The sequence below is a fragment of the Trichechus manatus genome, unplaced genomic scaffold, assembly GCF_000243295.1.
Source record: "Trichechus manatus latirostris isolate Lorelei unplaced genomic scaffold, TriManLat1.0 scaffold00126, whole genome shotgun sequence".
Classification (NCBI taxonomy): domain Eukaryota; kingdom Metazoa; phylum Chordata; class Mammalia; order Sirenia; family Trichechidae; genus Trichechus; species Trichechus manatus.
In genome coordinates, this window is record NW_004444062.1 from 4,694,731 (window position 1) to 4,711,887 (window position 17,157).

At 41.0% G+C, this 17,157-nt stretch overlaps 1 protein-coding gene across 6 annotated transcripts in view; it reads left to right on the forward strand.

The window, feature by feature from the left end:
* Window positions 1-2,992: 2,992 nt before the first annotated feature.
* PDS5A (PDS5 cohesin associated factor A) overlaps window positions 2,993-17,157 on the forward strand; it is a 169,874-nt gene continuing 155,709 nt past the window's right edge. For 3 of the 6 annotated variants that reach the window (XR_002825358.1, XR_002825359.1, XM_023738932.1), the window contains exons 1-2: window positions 3,269-3,352; window positions 4,210-4,387. Coding sequence is in view for 2 of the 6 variants with exons in the window: in XM_023738932.1 (XP_023594700.1) it covers window positions 4,250-4,387 (138 nt within the window). In the remaining 4 variants the exon portion in view is untranslated. Of the gene's footprint in view, window positions 3,353-4,209; window positions 4,388-17,157 lie in introns of those variants that run through there. The other 3 variants (XM_023738931.1, XM_023738934.1, XM_023738933.1) reach the window with 3 other exon arrangements.

Below are 17,157 nucleotides of genomic sequence, written 5' to 3' on the forward strand. Positions count from 1 at the left end.
CGAACCTGCCACTTCATAGCTGAAACAGTTCAAGTTAGACTTCCGGTATATACCCTGTTGTACTGTGGTAATGAAGGCCTACGCTGTTGAAATGGGTCCACACGAGTCTCTGCAGGGGGAAAAACACTCAAAGTTCATGGTTCCCTTATGCCTGTGCCTAGGCAAAGGACCTGTGCCTACCCTGGGTTCCTGGCTTAGTGGAGCCGGCAGTTTATTTTTTCCCATTTGTTAATTTGTTCACGCTTCAAGGCCGGGAGAATGGCTAAGGGTGCGTGAGACAGATCCTACTTCCCGCCCAGGGGACTCGGCTATTGCTGAAGCTGGTCGGGGACCCAGTGCAGAGCAGGGAGCAGGGAGCAGGGAGGTAAATGGGAGAGAGATTTTTCCCTAAGGGGGGGTGTTTTTGATCCATGTGGTAGACCATATGCAAGTACTTATCTTTCACTGATCTAGGGCTGCTTCTCACTGGTTCTGGGTAGCTGAGTAGACTCTCTGGTGCTGGGTCTCTCCTGGTGCGGAATATGCCTCCTGAGCACCGCTGCTTGCTTGCCTCACTACTCACCCATGAGTTGATCAGGCCTGAAGGGCTCAGGCTCTCACTGGGTCAGGTCTGGCAACTCCTTACTGCTTCCAAACTGCCTCTCCCTCCCCCTGCCACTCAGTTCCTCAACTTTGTCTTAGATGTTCAGGGATCCTAGATTGTCATATATAATTGATTCACTTGTTTTTTCAGGTCTTTGTTGTAAGAGTGTCCACTGGAAGCATCTGACTACTCTGCCATCTTGGCCCCGCCTCCACAACTCTTTTTCTTATACCACTTTTCACCACGGTCACTGCTATCACTCTGGTTCTTGTTACCATCTCTCTTTTGGATTTTTGCAGTTGTCTTATACCTGGTTATCCTACTTTATACTTGCATTGCTACTGGTATTTTCAACCTACAGTTAGAGTGATTCTTTTATATTATGTAAAAAATACTTATATAGAGCTTAGTATGTGTCAGGTACCATTCTAGACACTTCGTAAATATTAACTTATTTAATTCTCTTATCTACCCTCTGTGGTAGATAATAATAACATTATCCCCATTCTACAGACAAGGAAAATGAGGTACGGAAAGATTAAGTGATTTGTCCAAGGTCACCTTGCTAATAAAATATAAGTCATATCTTGTCTCTGCCTAAAACACTCCAATAACTCCTCGTCTCAAAGTAAATGCGAAAGTGCCCCTAAAGGCTGAAAAGAATCTATATGATCTGCACTCCTTCACACCTTCTCTACTTGATTTTCCTTCATGCATATATTTGTATATAAAATCCATTGCCATCAAGTCGATTCCAACTCATAGTGACCCTATATAGGAGAGTAGAACTGCACCATAGGGTTTCCAAGGAGCGGCTGGTAAATTTGAACTGCCAACTTTTTTGGTTAGCAGCCAAGCTCTTAACCACCATGCCTCTCTCTCTCTCTGTTAAGTTCTATACTGTCTCTATGAAGTTCTTATTAACAAAGTAATAAGTTGTATACAGTTAAATTGTATGGGCATATACAAAACTGTAACTAAAAACAAGTTACTGAGGTAAGGATAAAAAGGGAAAAAGGCACTAAAGTTATTTAAATGTAACATAAGGAAACACTACAAGTGAGAAACCCTAAAAAGAGAGTAACTTTTGATGGATTCAATATGCAGTTTCACTTAAGACCACAATCTTAAGTGGATTCTCCCTGCTTCTCTAACTGCCCAAGAACAAAGCATTGACTTTGGACAGAGTTCTAGCAAATCAGGAACTGTGGAGTGTTAGATTACAAGATGATTGTTGCCTTGTGTAACTAGTATCTGAAAAACAATTCAGTGAGTACAATACCTTTAATATTTTTAAGATCAAGTAAAAGATGTGGGGGAAAAGATAGACAAATGGATAATCATCCAAAATAATTTAAATAATGCCATTTAAAAGTATGGCTGTGGCCAGTTTCAAGAGCTGAGTGCTATTTCATATTATTCTTTTTCAACTTAGTCTTCTGAAATTAAGTGTATGCTACTGAGGTTCATCTGCTTAAATTATTTACATTAAATTGCTCAAACATTGCCGCACTGGGTTTCCCTCTGGATGAAAGAAAAGGTTCCTCCATATGCTTTGAAGATTATATATATATTAATATTTGTTGTAATCCTCAAGGTTTACTATCTCTTGAGTGTTTATAAAGTTCTATAATATTAACAAACTAATGAATTGTATACTAACAAAAACCACCCAGCTAATTTGTCAAAATGTTTATTTGTGGCTTCCACTCTCAGAAATTTTGATCCCGTAGATTTGGAATGAGGCCCAGGAACCTGCTCCGCAAGTGATTTTGAGGCCGGTGGCCCAAAGACAATATTTATTAGATTAGATGCTATTTTCATATTTTGAAGCTTTCAAAATATCAGTTTTAGAAATCCAAGGGGAAGGGAGTGGCGAACTCAGCTATCAAAAGACACAAGAATGAGCAGCCCACGTTGTGCCATGTTGCAAAACTTTCAGTTTGCTGATCTGTCCCTAGAGAGGAAATTAGTTCATCTTCCCGGAGTAATTCACCGTCTTTCTACCCGTTCCGTCCACGTTCCTCTGGATGACCCCAGAAAGTCAAGAACTCATCTCCGCGACAAAAGGTAAAGCTCTGCTCTCCCTGCTCGCCCCTCTCAGGGCCGCGGGGAGTCGGGTTCGCTTCCCGCCACCCGGCTCCTCCTCCGTCTTCCTCTTCCGCTCGCCCTCTGGGGTTCAGTCTTCCCGGAGGCTCTCGGCGCTGCAGGTCTTGGCGCCAACCGGGTGGCGGCGCTGTCCGGCCCGCGTGCCGCCGCCTCGGGCTCGAGGGAGGTGGAGGCGGGGCCAGCGGAGGAAGGGGGGGGCACGGCGCACGGCTGCTCTCGCGTGCTCTCGTGCCGCTCGCGTGAACGCTCGGTGTGTGTGAGGCACCGGCTCCCGGGGCTCAGGACGGCCGGGCGCGCGCCGCTGCGAGCAGTGTCCGGGTCTGAGTCGGCGACCCCGGCCGTCGCGAGGGACGGGAGGGCCGGCCGTGGGGGCCCTGGGCTGACACACGCGCACACCTCCCGGAGGAGCGTCCTCTGAGGCTGCTCTTCCTCGGCCAGACGGAGAGCGGCACTGTCTCCCCGCCCAGCGCACACTCGCCCCGCGTCTCCCCCCGCGGCGGCTGCTCCTCCTCGGCACCGCCAGCCCCTGTGCCGCTCCGGGGCGGGCGGCGGCAGCGGCACCGCGGAGCCGCTTTGTGTGCATCCTGGCGAGGGGCGGCGGCGCAACCACCTGACAGAGGCCCGGGCGCTCAATGCACCTTCCGCCCGCATGAGGAGAAGGTAAAGGCAGCGGCGGCTCGGCTCCCGTCCTCGGCGGGTGGAGGGAGGGGTCGGAAGGGGGACGGGCGTGGGGGCATCGAGTCCGAGGCCCGGCAGGGCTTCCCGGAGATGCCGGTAAGGCCTCGGCGGCGCCGGGGGACCCCGAGTGACTGAGGGCGAGGGCAGCCTCCGGGGCCCCTCAGTCGAAGTTGAAGGAACAAAATGTGAAGTGCCGAGCCGCGTCAGCCGCTTCCTGGCGTGGGGTTGGGGGTGGCGGGCGGCTTGTTTTCTCCTCCCGCGGGGGTGGGGGAGCGGGACAGGGGAGGGCAGGAGCGCGGCGGGGCGGCCGGGGGTCCCGAAGCTCGGCCCGGCAAGGGCGTTTTGTTCCCAGGAGCCACCACTGCGTATGAGTCCGCTTGGGTCCCTAGTTTTGCGGCCTAAGCCGAGCCCTATAGGCCTCGCATCTCTCTGCCCAGAGGGACCGGCCTGGCGGGGACTCGGAGCTTTTCTCTGACCGAGCGGGGGCCTCAGGGTCCCCGCCGGCCTCCCGAGGCCGCCAAAGTTCGGACTTTGGTGCTTGGGGGGGAGGGAGGATTTCATTGTGAAAGAAGCAGTGGGAAACTCCTGGCGCTGCTCGGCGCCTCCCGCGGCCGCGGCGGCTGGTGCCAGGAGAGCCCCGTGGGCCCGGGGCCGGCGCGGGTGGGGGTGGCGGGGCGGCCGGGGGGAGACCAGCCCCAGGGAGGGGTGGGTGGCAGGGCAGCTGCCTGGCCCCAGCCTCCCGGGAGAAAGGGCGCTTTCTTGATTAGAGATTTTTGAAATGAAAAAAGAGGTTACAAAGTCGCCCCTTTCCCGCTGAACTTTTGTTTTCTGACCGATAGAGGCCGGTAGAGGACTGTGAAAGAAAAGTTGTCCCCCAGGATGGACTTCACCACGCAGCCGAAACCTGCCACTGCCCTCTGTGGCGTCGTGAGTGCCGATGGGAAGATCGCCTACCCTCCGGGGGTAAAGGAGATCACCGACAAGATCACCACCGACGAAATGATCAAACGACTGAAGGTAGGCGTCTATTATGTCTTTGGTAGGAAGTGTTTTTCTCCTGTGGTGTTACTACACTGCTAGGCCCGGCTTTTTAGGAGTCTCTGGGTGGCACAAACAGTCCTGGACTACTTGCTGAAAGGTTGGCAGAGGCGCCTTGGAAGACGGGCCTGGTGATCTGCTTCCAAAAGTCACAGCTTTGAAAACCCTGTGGAGCAGTTCTACTCTGCACACGTGAGGTCATCACCAGTGGAGGTCCCGGCTTTTAGAGCTTCACCTAAAAAGTTTTTTAGATATCTTTTCCCTTACTCTCTGTGAAAGCCCATTTTCTATCTTGGATATATCTTTGAATAGGTTCTGTGGGGATGTAACCATTGTGCGAAATTTAAAGGAGTGATTTTCAATCATACTGTTTTTGAAGCATAAGAATGCACGTATTTTTAAAGTTGTTTTTTATTTGAAATATTTTGTTTAATGGGAATGTTGTTCAGTCGCTTACAACCTTAAGTGTATATAGTAGATTTGTCTAGTAAGGTTTGTATTGTCACCAGCTTCTGAGAGGACTGATTAAAGTGTAAAAAGCAGTTTTAAAAAATTATAACTATTTTTTAATATCCAGAAACTTAAATATGTGTATAGTATAATCAAACTTTGACAGAAGGTACTGACTTATCAAAGTTTAGGCTTGAAGTAAAATGATGATTTAAGTCCATATGTTCAAGTAGATTTTAAGAGAGTATTATGGTTCTTTTTATAGGGAGTCAGCTTATTTAGTTTAAGCATGGTGGGCTTGAGGTCAAGGTTGTAAGTTTTAACCTTATGTTGATCAGTTTTTTGCTTTCTGTTCCGTGGACATACATTGTGGCTTGCAGCCTTATAAAATAAATGCATTTTTGTGAATGGATTGGCTTAAAGCAGTAGTTCTCCAGTAGGGTGACTTTGCCTCCCAGGGGACATTTGGTAATACAAAGGGCATTTTGGTTGTCACAGCTGGGGCCTGGGTTGGAGTAGGGAAAGACTGGAGCCAGAGAGTCCAGGTGAAAGAGGTCGAAATTTTATAGTAGAGCTATGATAACAGGAAGAGAGCAGCAGTGGTTCCTTGGTAGAATTTGTGTCTTCCATACCAGAGACCCTAGTTCAGTTCACAACTGATGCATCTCAGGTGCAGCCGGTGTCTGTCAGTGGAGGTCTGTATGTTTCTGTGATGCTGAACAGACTTTGGTGGAGTTTCTAGACTAAGATAGACTAGGAAGAAAGGCCTGGCAATCTACTGCCAAAAAATCAGCCAGTGAAAACCCTGTGCATCACAATGGTCCAGTCTCGTGCATGGAGTCACCATGAGTTGGGGAGTGACTCCAGAGCAGCTAACAACAGTAAGATAGTGGGAATAGAGAGAGGGAATGATTACAGAGATGTTTCAGAGTTAGAATCAGTGGGAAGTGAGGGAAGAAACAATGCTAACAATGTTTCTACCATGGGCAACTTGGTCAAAATGTATTTTTAGGGAATGATCTTTCCCTGTTGTTCTTAGAACTTAGTATAGTGCTTAACAAATGTATACAATGTTGTATTTTAATGAATGTTTAAAGTATTCCTGTAGTTCCTTTTTTAAATAAATCTAATTAGATTTTGCAATTTGTTGCCTTATAGGAAGGATTAGGACACAACTCCTTCCATTAAAATAAATCTAAGTGCTTAATTGATGCTTCTTAAGATTATATCCAGTGCTTTGAGATGCTGAAAAAATCTGAATATGAAGATTTAAATTAAAATTTGAAACCTTGAGTTGTAGCAATGTGTATTCTGGTTGGAAAAATAGAGGGTTCTGAGTATATACATTTTCCATTTGAAAAGAGTTTATCAGAAATATATAACTATAAATGACCGTATAACCAAGTCTAGAATAAGGATTGGGTTAGTATATCCATTTCGTATGAATTCTTTTGGAAGTTAAAATTGACAGGCGGATTAACTAATTTGAATGCCCTACTTCTAAAATTTTTCTTTTGTCAATAATTCTCAGGATTTTTTTTTTTCCCTCCTACCTTCCTTTCCTGAAAATCTATTTGGACATGTACTTTTTAGGAATCCCAGTTTAAAGTACTACTATCTCATTGGAAATGTAGGTTTTTAACAATACCTAAATGTATTTTTTTATAATTTTGATTTTTTTTTCTGTTTATTAGAATCTTAGTTATGGCAAATTTTATAAATTCTGTAGTTTGTTATTACTGTAATATTGCAACAGTATTCAAATGCTATATCAATATCAAGAGGGCTTAAAGGCAAGTGAAATCTTGGTCAAAGATATTCAGAGGTATTTGGTCCATTCCCTTCAGTTTTCAGGAAGGGAGCAAGCATTTTTACTGTGGAAACATAATTTTGGAGTTAGAAGGATCTTAACAGATATTCTGGAACCTCCCTTACTTCACAGGTGATGAAAGTGAGGTCCAAAGTGGTCAAGTAACATTTACCAAGATCAGTCATAGGATAGGGCAGCTTAGTGGCAGAACCAGCGCAATGGCATCAAAGATGTTTTGACTCTTAGAGCAGTTTTCTTCTAAGGAATCTAAATTAAGAGTAGAATTAAGAAGTGATTTTTTTATCATACAGTTGAAAACAGTAAAGTGAAAAGAGAAGGGAGTCAATGAGAGTTGGTTTGATCTTTCACAGGGAGATACAGAAGAGCATTTTTTTTTTTTTTTTCTTTTTTTTAGCATCAGAAGAGAAACAATTGTGATGCCTTGAAACTTCTTGGAACATAATTCATAGAATATGTTCTTGGAACAACTAAAATATACTTTGGTATACTAGAAGCTTTAATTTCTGTTTACAGAGAACTACTTTACATTTAATTAAATATATATTTTTGTTATGTCCACTCACGCTGGCCTTCTGTCATTTTCTCGAACATGCCATATTCATTTCTGTCTAGACAGATTCCCCACATATGTAGCCTATGCTCACCAAAGTACGTATTACCTTGGTGCAAAGTACAGATAGTAGTCCCCAACTTACCACATATTCCAGTTATGAGAAACTGTACTTATGACCATCTGTTTTTGTTTGGTACATCTTATTATTAGTAATACCTACTACATACAATGTTGCAGCAAGTAATTTGCTGATGTTATCATTCTCAGATGATCACGTGCAGCTGTTCAGTGTTGTGATTTATAAAGATACTGATAATAATGAAAACTAAAAAAAAAACAAGGTCTTCAACTTAGGTTAGAACCAACTTACAATGGAGTCGTTAGAGTAGAGCCCCGTTGTAAGTCAGGGACCACCTGTATTAGGAATAAAGAGTAAGGTTTTGTTGCTCTGAAAATGTCCCCATTTTTATACCACCAGGGGTCTGCTTCTGTATTTTCTTTGTATTTTTCTATAATCTTTCTCTGAGTTAAATAACGATTCTCTCCCTCCCCAGCTACCCCCTACCCATCACTTTAGCTTTCTACACTATGGCCTGTTTGTCAGTTGAGTAGGAATTAGGATATGGTAGGCTTGATTTAAAGTGTCCCTCGTAGCACAAATAGTTAAGTACTTGGCTATTAACCAAAAGGTTGACGGTTCAAACCCACCCAGAGGTGCCTCGGAAGAAAGGCCTGGCATTCTGTTTCTGAAAGGTCACAGCCACAAAAACCCTTTGGAGTGCAGTTCTACTCTGACACATGGGTTTGCCATGAGTTGGAATCGACTCAAGGGCAACTGGTTTGGTTTTTCTTGGGGAGAGGGTCTTGATTTAAGTTTAGTTTGGAAGAGAGAAGAAGAAATTAGGGGCAGGAAGGCCATGAATTCTTGCCCTTTCCTTCCCTCCATAAGGACCCCAGAAATACTTGGTTTGATTATAATTATTTTCACTTTAAGGAATGATTTTTGTTTATGTCTAATTGCCACATAGTATGATAATTTTGCATATTATTAAGTATGTAATTTCAGTGCTAAATTCTGGCTAGACTGGTACGTAGGGTCCACAACAGCTTCACTCAAACACCTAGTACCTTGATAGGAACAACTGAAAGGCTGAGCTCAGTTGGGACCTTGTTCCTGTCTATGATATAGTCTTAGGGCTTCTCTATATGGTGTCTCCAGCAGGGTAGTTGAACTTTTACTATGCCAGCTCAGGGCTCCAAGATACAATGGAGGAAGTTGCCAGTCCTTTTAAAGCTTGGTCTGGAACTGACAATGTTACTTCTGCTTTAATCTCTTGGTCAAAGTAGTCATAGGCCATACCAGACTCAAGGGGAGAATTGGAAGAAGTAGGAAATAATTTATAGCCATCTTTAATCTGCCAGAGGAGCTCTCATACAAGTCAAAGTGTACTAACTTGTAGTTATACTCATAAATCAGAAAAAATGCATCTCAAAAACAACAGTAAATATTTGCAGCCAACTTGCTAGATTTGTAACGTTTATTTTCAATAGTATAAAAAAACAAGGTAGAATTTTTTTTTTTTTTAATGTGCTAGTTAGGGGAAAATTATGCGGCAGAGGGAGGCTCATTGTTTGCTCTTGGAACCCTGTTTCTTACATTATTTGATCCTCCCCTCCATGGAAAATATTACTGGCTTATTATATATTTTTTTTAATATATATTTTTCTCTTTAAGTTTCTCAACTTTCTATTTTGAACTTCAAGCCTCTAGAAAAGTGGGGAAGATGGTATCTTTAACATTCATATCCTTTCACTTAAGTTCTCCAATGGTTAACATTTTACCACCTTTGCTTTTATGTTTTTCTTTCCATACACAGGAATACACACACACACGCACACGCGCACGCACGCACACACACACACACACACATTGAGAGAGAGACACACACACGTACACACACGCTTTCTTTTCCCCACTGTACCTTTGCAAATTAGTTGCAGACATTAGGACATTTCACCTGCAAATGCTTTGGCGTATATCTTCTTAGAATGAAGACATTTCCTACTTTATTACAATTATCATTATAACAATCGAGAAATTTAATATTGATGAGATAATATTATCTCTTACACAGTCCACAGTGAAACTCTCCCAATTATCCTAAAAATGAGTTGTTCTTTCTCCTCCATCCAAGTTCCAACCAAGGATTACATGCATCTTTCATGTCTCCTAAGTCTCTTAGTCTAGCCCTACTGTCATTTTTTTTCCCCATGACGTGATATTTTTGAAGAATCCATTTTGTTTTTCTTAAACAGTTTCATAATCTGGTTTTGTCTCATTTCTTCATGCTTGGATTCAGGTAAAGTATACTACACAGATGTTGTATACAAGTCTACTACACGGGTATTGTTGTCTCCTTCCCCTTGCATCATATCAGGAGGTACATAAGGTGCAGTTTGTCCTACTGATTATGCTAAGTTGGTCACTTGATTAAAGTTTGCCAGGTCTCTGCCTTAAAGGTACCTTTTCTCCTTTGCAATTAATAAGTAATGCTTGAGGTGACAGTTTGTGAGAATAGCTTGTTTCCCAACAATTTTTTACTTGTCTTTAACATTTGTTGATGATTTTTATTTTTGCTTGAATCAGTTATTACTTAGGTGGGTTACAAAATGTTGTTTTCTGATTCTACCATTCTTTCTACATTTATTTACTGGCATTCTTCTGTAAAGAAGAGCCCACCCCACCCCACCCCCTTTTTTTTAAGCATCACTTGTGGATTCTTTTTTTTTTTTTTTTTAAACGCATTATAATCCATTACTGTCCTTATTCCTTTTGAGGCTCAGGTTGTCCCAGGTTGAGCATGCTGGCTCTGGTGTCTATATGAGTCTTTTGACATGTCGGTATGAATCTTTGGAGCCCTGCTGGTGCAGTGGTTAAGAGCTACGGCTGCTAACCAAAAGGTCGACAGTTCAATTCCACCAGCCACTCCTTGGAAACCCTGTGTGGCAGTTCTGCTCTGTCCTATAGGGTTGCTGTGAGTTGGAATCGACTTGATGGCAACAGGTTTATGTGAGTCTTTGAGCACTTCTGAAGCATTCTGGTACAAGAAGATGTTCGCCTTGTGCTTCCCTGCTCGAGATTTGGGTAGGCTGTTTTTTTAAGGAGCCCTGTTTCCTTTTTGTAGAGAGTAGTGTTTATAAACCAAGATCTGGGCATTATGTGTTCACATTGCTTCTAAGATGCAATTTCTTCAGGCTCTTTCAATATGTTGTTGTGCCGTTGAGTAGATTCTGATTCATAGTAACGCTATAGGACAGAGTAGAACTGCCCCATAGGGTTTCCTGGGCTGAAATATTTATGGGAGCAGATTGCCAGGGCTTTTCTTTTTGCAGAGCCACTGGTGAGTTCAAATTGCCAACTTTACAGTTAGCAGCCGAGCGCTTAACTATTGCATCACCAGGGCTCCTTTCTCACTATATCCCATTGCCGTCGAGTTGTTTCCTGCTCATAGCGACCCTATAGGACAGAGTAGAACTGCCTCAAAGGGAATATAGAGGTAGGAAAATGTTTTTTTCCAAAGCATGAGTTCATTCTGATACCTCCACTTGAATTTTAGCACCATAGATTTCTTCCTAAGCATCCTTCATCCCATATCTGTATATTTCTTTTACTAAAGTGAAAATCCTGGCCTCCCAGAACATCAATAAATTTATTTATTTGCACTACCCTACAACGAGCACGAAATATTTCAGAATTACTGTACAAGTACCCCTTTGAAGATTTCTTTGCATTTCCTTTTGGCCTGTTAAGAGTATATAAAGTACTGCTTGTTAGCTACTTGAATTTGATTTTTTTTTCTGAGTGGTTATGTTATCAATTTTATGTACAGTTGGTCTATTTGTTACTGTTTGTATTCAGTTTTAGGGATTATGCTTTTCATTCTTTTTACTTAATTTTATGTGGTTCGAAAGTCAGAACTCTATAAAAATTTATACTTTGTGTAAGTCTTACTCCTGTCCTTATCTCTTTCACTCCATTTTCACCTACCTACTATAAATAATCATTTTCATTAGTTTCTGGTTTATTTTTTCTATGTTACCTCTCTTCTTACTTGCCCAAAAGATAGACTACTATGTGTACTCTTTTGCTTTTTTTACTTAACAATATATCTTAGAAATTATTCCATATGTGTTCATGGAGATCTTATTCTTTTGTATGGTATTACAGTATTCCATGTGTAGCTGTGCCATGGTTTATTCAATTTGTCTTTCTCAATTGGATTTTAGGTTGTTTCCAATATTTTACTTTACAAAAATGCTAAGGAAATGATCTTATTGTTCACGTTTTGTGTTTGTGGAGGTGTATCTTGAGGATAAATTCCTCAAAGTGGAATTTGTTGGATCCAGGGTAAGTTTGTAAGTGGTTTTATTAGAGATTGTCAAATTTACCTTTATAAAGGTTGTACCATTTTGCACTTCCACCAGCAACACATAAGAGTGTCTATTTTTTCCAGCCTTTCAATAATGTATTGTCAATTCCTGCTTTTAAATTAACAGCCAAATTGGCAAATTAATATGTTACAAAGATGCCATTTTATTGCCTCCTGGCAACAAGAGAAGTACTGTATGAGAATGATTAGATGTATGTCTCACATTGATGTTCAGAAAGGTAAGACGTCTGTGTAGATTCCCTTAAAACACAAAGGGAATTGAGTGTTGCTCTTTTTACTTTGAAGAAATGAGGGTTCGGTGAGGATAGGGAGAGAATATTAGTAACAGAGATCTTGAAATCAACAAGCCTCACTTAGGTTGTAATTCAAGACCTCTAATTAAATAAAAATTAGGTGAAGGCTTATTAAAAATCATGTATGAAATAAAGTAACATTGGCAAGTAGAACTCCAATACCACAGTTTAGTTTCCTTGTATTAGACGTAATATTTCTGTAAATGTCCAAGGAAAAAACGGATTGGTTCTCACAGTAGGCATACAGGTTTAACTTAAGGATGTTAATGGATTTTGTTACTATTAGCTTTCATTTTTAAAGTTAATTGAGTAAAACACTGCTTTGACTGAGGTTGTTGGCACATGGATTTCCTGATAAAAAAGATAAAATGAGTGGAATTTATACAGTGTATAGAAGTCTAACACATTTTTATTTGCTGAAGATAACAAATCAAATCAAGAATCTTCTAGATAACCTCTTGCAGTGGAAAATTGAACATAAACACAATGAAAGACTTCACTAAATGTCTTTCTCTTGCTGTTGGCCTCTGATCTTTTACAGTAATGTACAGCTTTTCAACTGATGTGCATCCACATAGTTACAGGTGTGCCTAGATATAGAGCCCCTCAGCCTTCAGAGCTTTTTGTGTATTATGTAATATTTTTAAAAAGTTGGCAACTGCCATAATGTATGTATTGTTTTTTATCTTATAAAATTATTATTAAGATTAAATATTTAAAACTTCCTACCACTGTGAGAGGCACTGTGATTGGTGCTGGTAAAGAAAGCCTTTAAATAGCATTAATCCATTAGGGAAAACTGGATTTATACTAGGAGTAACACTGGAATGAATTTCTACTTATGTGAAGAATATTTGTGATTATCATATCATAATTTTTTATAACAAATGCCAGTTGTGTGGTAGGATTGTAGCTGTTACTTTGTTTTTTTTGTTTTTCATGTCATGTTCTTTAATTTTGTGTAGTGAATACATCTCCAGAGTACAGGATATCAGAATTCAGAATGCTCAAAATGAGCTAAGTGTTGGACTCTGATAGCAATTTTGAAGGAAAAAAAAAAAAGAATAGCATAATATTTAGATTCAAAAAAAAAAAGATCACTTCCTAGTGAACTAAAGTAAGTACTTTTTATCTTTCTTGCCAGTTTTTTTAAAATTAGGAATTGTTACTACTTTTTTTTTTTTTTACTGTGCTTTAATGAAGGTTTACAGAGCAAATTAGTTTCTCATTAAACAATTAATACACATATTGTTTTGTAACATTGGTTGCCAATCTCGTGGCATGTCAGCCCTCTCCCCTTCTCGACCTTGGGTTCCCCATTTCCATTCGTCCAGCTTTCCTGTCCCCTCTTTCCTTCTCGTCCTTGCCCCTGGGCTTATGTGCCTAGTTAGTCTCATATACATGGTTGAGCTACATGTATTATTGTTTGTTTTATAGGCCTGTCTAATCTTTGGCTGAAGGGTGAACCTCAGGAGTGACTTCAGTACTGAATTAAAAGGGTATCCGGGGGCCATACTCTTGAGGTTTCACCAGTCTCTATCAGACCAGTAAGTCTGGTCTTTTTTTTTTTTGTGAGTTGTAGCTGTTACTTTGGATGAAAAAAATCACTAAGAATTTTGATAGTCAGGAAAATTTTTATAGCAAAGGTGATATATGGGATTGGGTTTGAAAATTCAGACTTAGGTAGACAATGGGTGGTAGAACATTCCAGATAGGTAAATACCAGGGACAAAGACTGAGAGGCAGAAACATGCATGGTGTATTTAAAGAAGATACACAGAACAGTTTTGCTAGAGCTAAAGGATCCTAAAAGAGAGGAGTTGACAGAAAAAAGAGGTACCTATGAAATTCTTTTAGTTCCTGAATGTCAAAGAAAGGAATTGAATTTCAAAAAAAAAGTCTCTTAAAGCTTTTGGGCTGAAGAGTCATGTGTGGTAAGTTATGGTTTTGCAGGATTGAAAAAGCTAAGTGATCCGTTTCTTAAGCATATGAATACCATCTTTTCTTTGTATCCTCTTGGAGCCCTGGTGGCGCAGTGGTTAAGAGCTCCACTGCTAACCAAAAGGTCCTCATTTTGTTTGAATCCACCAGCCGCTCCTTGGAAACCCTGTGGGGTAGTTCTGTTCTGTCCTATAGCGTTGCTATGAGTTGGAATTGACTTGATGGCAGCGTGTTTTGTATCTTCATATATCCAGACCAGATAGCATCCATTTTAAATTGATGCTGTCTGAATAAATCTCTTAGTTGCTGAGAATTTTGTCATATGACACTAGGTATGAAGGCTGTAGATGAATAAAAAATTCGTTTAAAAAAGTCATCAATAGACACTTCACCAAAGAAGACATTCAAATGGCCAACAGACGCATGAAAGGATACTAGTGATCATTAGTCATTAAGACCCTTTGCTGTCTAGTCGATTCTGACTCATAGCGACCCTGTAGGACAGAGTAGAACTGCCCCATAGTGTTGCCAAGGCTATAATCTCTACGGGAGCAGACTGCCACATCTTTCTCCCACAGAGCAGCTGGTGGGTTCAAACCGCTGACCTTTTGGTTAGCAGCTGACTTCTTAACCACACTATCACCAGGGCTTCTTCATTAGGCATTCCAAAAACCCAAACCCATTGCCGTCACGTCGATTCCGACTAATAGTGATCCTATAGGATGGAGTAGAACTGCCCCATATGGTTTCCAAGAAGCACCTGGTGGATTCGAACTGCTGACGTTTTGGTTAGCAGCTCTAGCTCTTAACCACTATGCCACCAGGGTTTCTTCATTAGGCATTAGAGAGATGCGAATCAAAACTCAATGAGATACTATCTTACTTCTGCAAAAATGATACTGATTTAAAAAAAAAAAAAAACAGTAAACAACAAATGCTAGAGTGGTTATGGGCAGATTGGAACCCTTACCCACTGCTGGTGGGATTGTAAAATGGTGCAACCATGATGCAAAACAGTATGGCACTTTTTAAAAAAACTAGAAGTAGAAATTGCAATCCCACTGCTAGGTATATACCTTACAGATCTAATACTAAAGACACAATCAGACATAAATGCACAACCTATATTTATTGCAGCACTAGTCACAATAGCAAAAAGATGGAAACAACGTAAGTGTCCATTAGTGAATGAATGGATTAAAAAATGTGATGCAAAAAGAAAAGGTCCTCCAAGGCTGAGAAGGGAGAGTGTTGACATGTCATGGAGTTGTTAACCAATGTCATAAAACAATATATGTACTGACTGTTTAATGAGAAACTATTTATTCTGTAAACCTTCATCTAAAGTACAGTAAAAAAAAAATTGAAAAAAAAAGTGATGCATACATACAGTGGAATACTATATAGCCATAAAGAATAATGATGAACTCTTAAAATATAACACATAAGAAACTGGAGGCCATTATGCTGAGTGAAATAAGTCAACCACAAAAGGACAAATGCTGTACGATCTTACTATTCTGAAAAGACAACAATAGGTATACAATGAAACCAACATTCACTGGTGGTTACCAGGGATAGGTTGGGGGGATATCACTCTCTGGATAGTGGATGCTTGTTATTTTGGGGGATGGGAAATATAACACCTGTTGTGGGTGAAGGGTGCACATCTTGACCAAGGCAAATGGTGTCACTAAGAAGCCTAAAGAAGAATTGACACCTTTGAATTGTGGTGTTGGCAAAGAATATTGAATATACCATGGACTGCCAAAAGAACGAACGAATCTGCCTTGGAAGAAATATAACCAGAATGCTCCTTAGAAGTAAGGATGGCAAGACTACATCTCACATACTTTGAACATGTTATCAGCAGGTTTCAGTCCCTAGAGAAGGACATCATGCTTGGTAAAGTAAGGGTCAGCAAAAAAGAGGAAGATCCTCAACAAGATAGATTGACACAGTGGCTGCAGGACTGGGCGGTGTTTCGTTCTGTTGTACATAGAGTTGCTATGAGTTGGAATCTACTCAATGGCACCTAACAACAGCAACAAGAAGTACCCAAGAAAAAAGGAAGTTTTTGTAAATGCTAGAACGTAGACAACTGTGTAACAACAACTAAATAGTGGGAATGTGGACACAAGATTATGTATGTATACAAGTATATAGGTATGGATACGTGTATATAAGTGAGCATATATAGATGTATCTACATCAGGGGTGTGTGTGTGTGTGTGTGTGTGTGTGTGTGTGTGTGTGTGTGTGTGTGTATATAAAGTGTATTCATCCATGTTGTTGTTAGGTGCTGTGGAGTAGGTTCCAACTCAGTGATCCTGTGTACAAGGGAATGAAACACTGCCTGGTCCTATGCCATCCTCACAATTATTGCTGTGATTGAGCCCATTGTTGCAGCAACTGTCACTCCATCTCGTTGAGAGTCTTCCTCTTTTTCGCTGACCCTCTACGAAGTATGATGTCCTTCTCCAGGGACTAGGCCCTCCTGATAACGTGTCCAAAATACAAAAAATGAAGTCTCACCATCCTCGCTTCTAAGGAATATTCTGGCTATACTTCTTCCAAGACAGATTTGTTTGTTTTTCTGGCAGTCCATGGTATGTTCATTATTCTTCACTAACACCCTAATTCAAATGTATCAATTCTTCTTTGGTCTTCCTTATTCATTGTCTGGCTATCGCATGCATATGAGGTGATTGAAAATACCATGGCTTGGGTCAGGCACACCTCAGTCTTCAAGCTGACTTTTTTTTTTTTTTTCCTTTATTGTACTTCAGGTGACTGTTCATAGAACAAATAGTTTCTCATTAAACAGTAGTACACATATTGTTTTATGACACTGGTTAACAACTCCACGACATGTCAACCCTCTCCCTTTTCTCGGCCTTTTTTTTTTTTTTGGTGAAAATATACATAGCTAAAGATACGCCGTTTCAAAAATTTCTACATGTGCAGTTCAGTGACATCAACTATGCTCTTCCAGTTGTGCTGCTGTTCTCACTTTAGATGAAGGTTTACAGAACAAAATAGTTTCTCATTTAACAGTTAGTACACATATTGCCCTATGACAATGATGAACAACCTCACTATACATCAACACTGTCCTTACTCAACCTTGGGTTCCCTATCACCAGCTTTCCTGTCCCCTTCTGCCTTCTAGCCCTTGTCCCTGGACTGCTGTGCCTCATTAGTCCCGTTTTGTTTTATGGGGCTGTCCA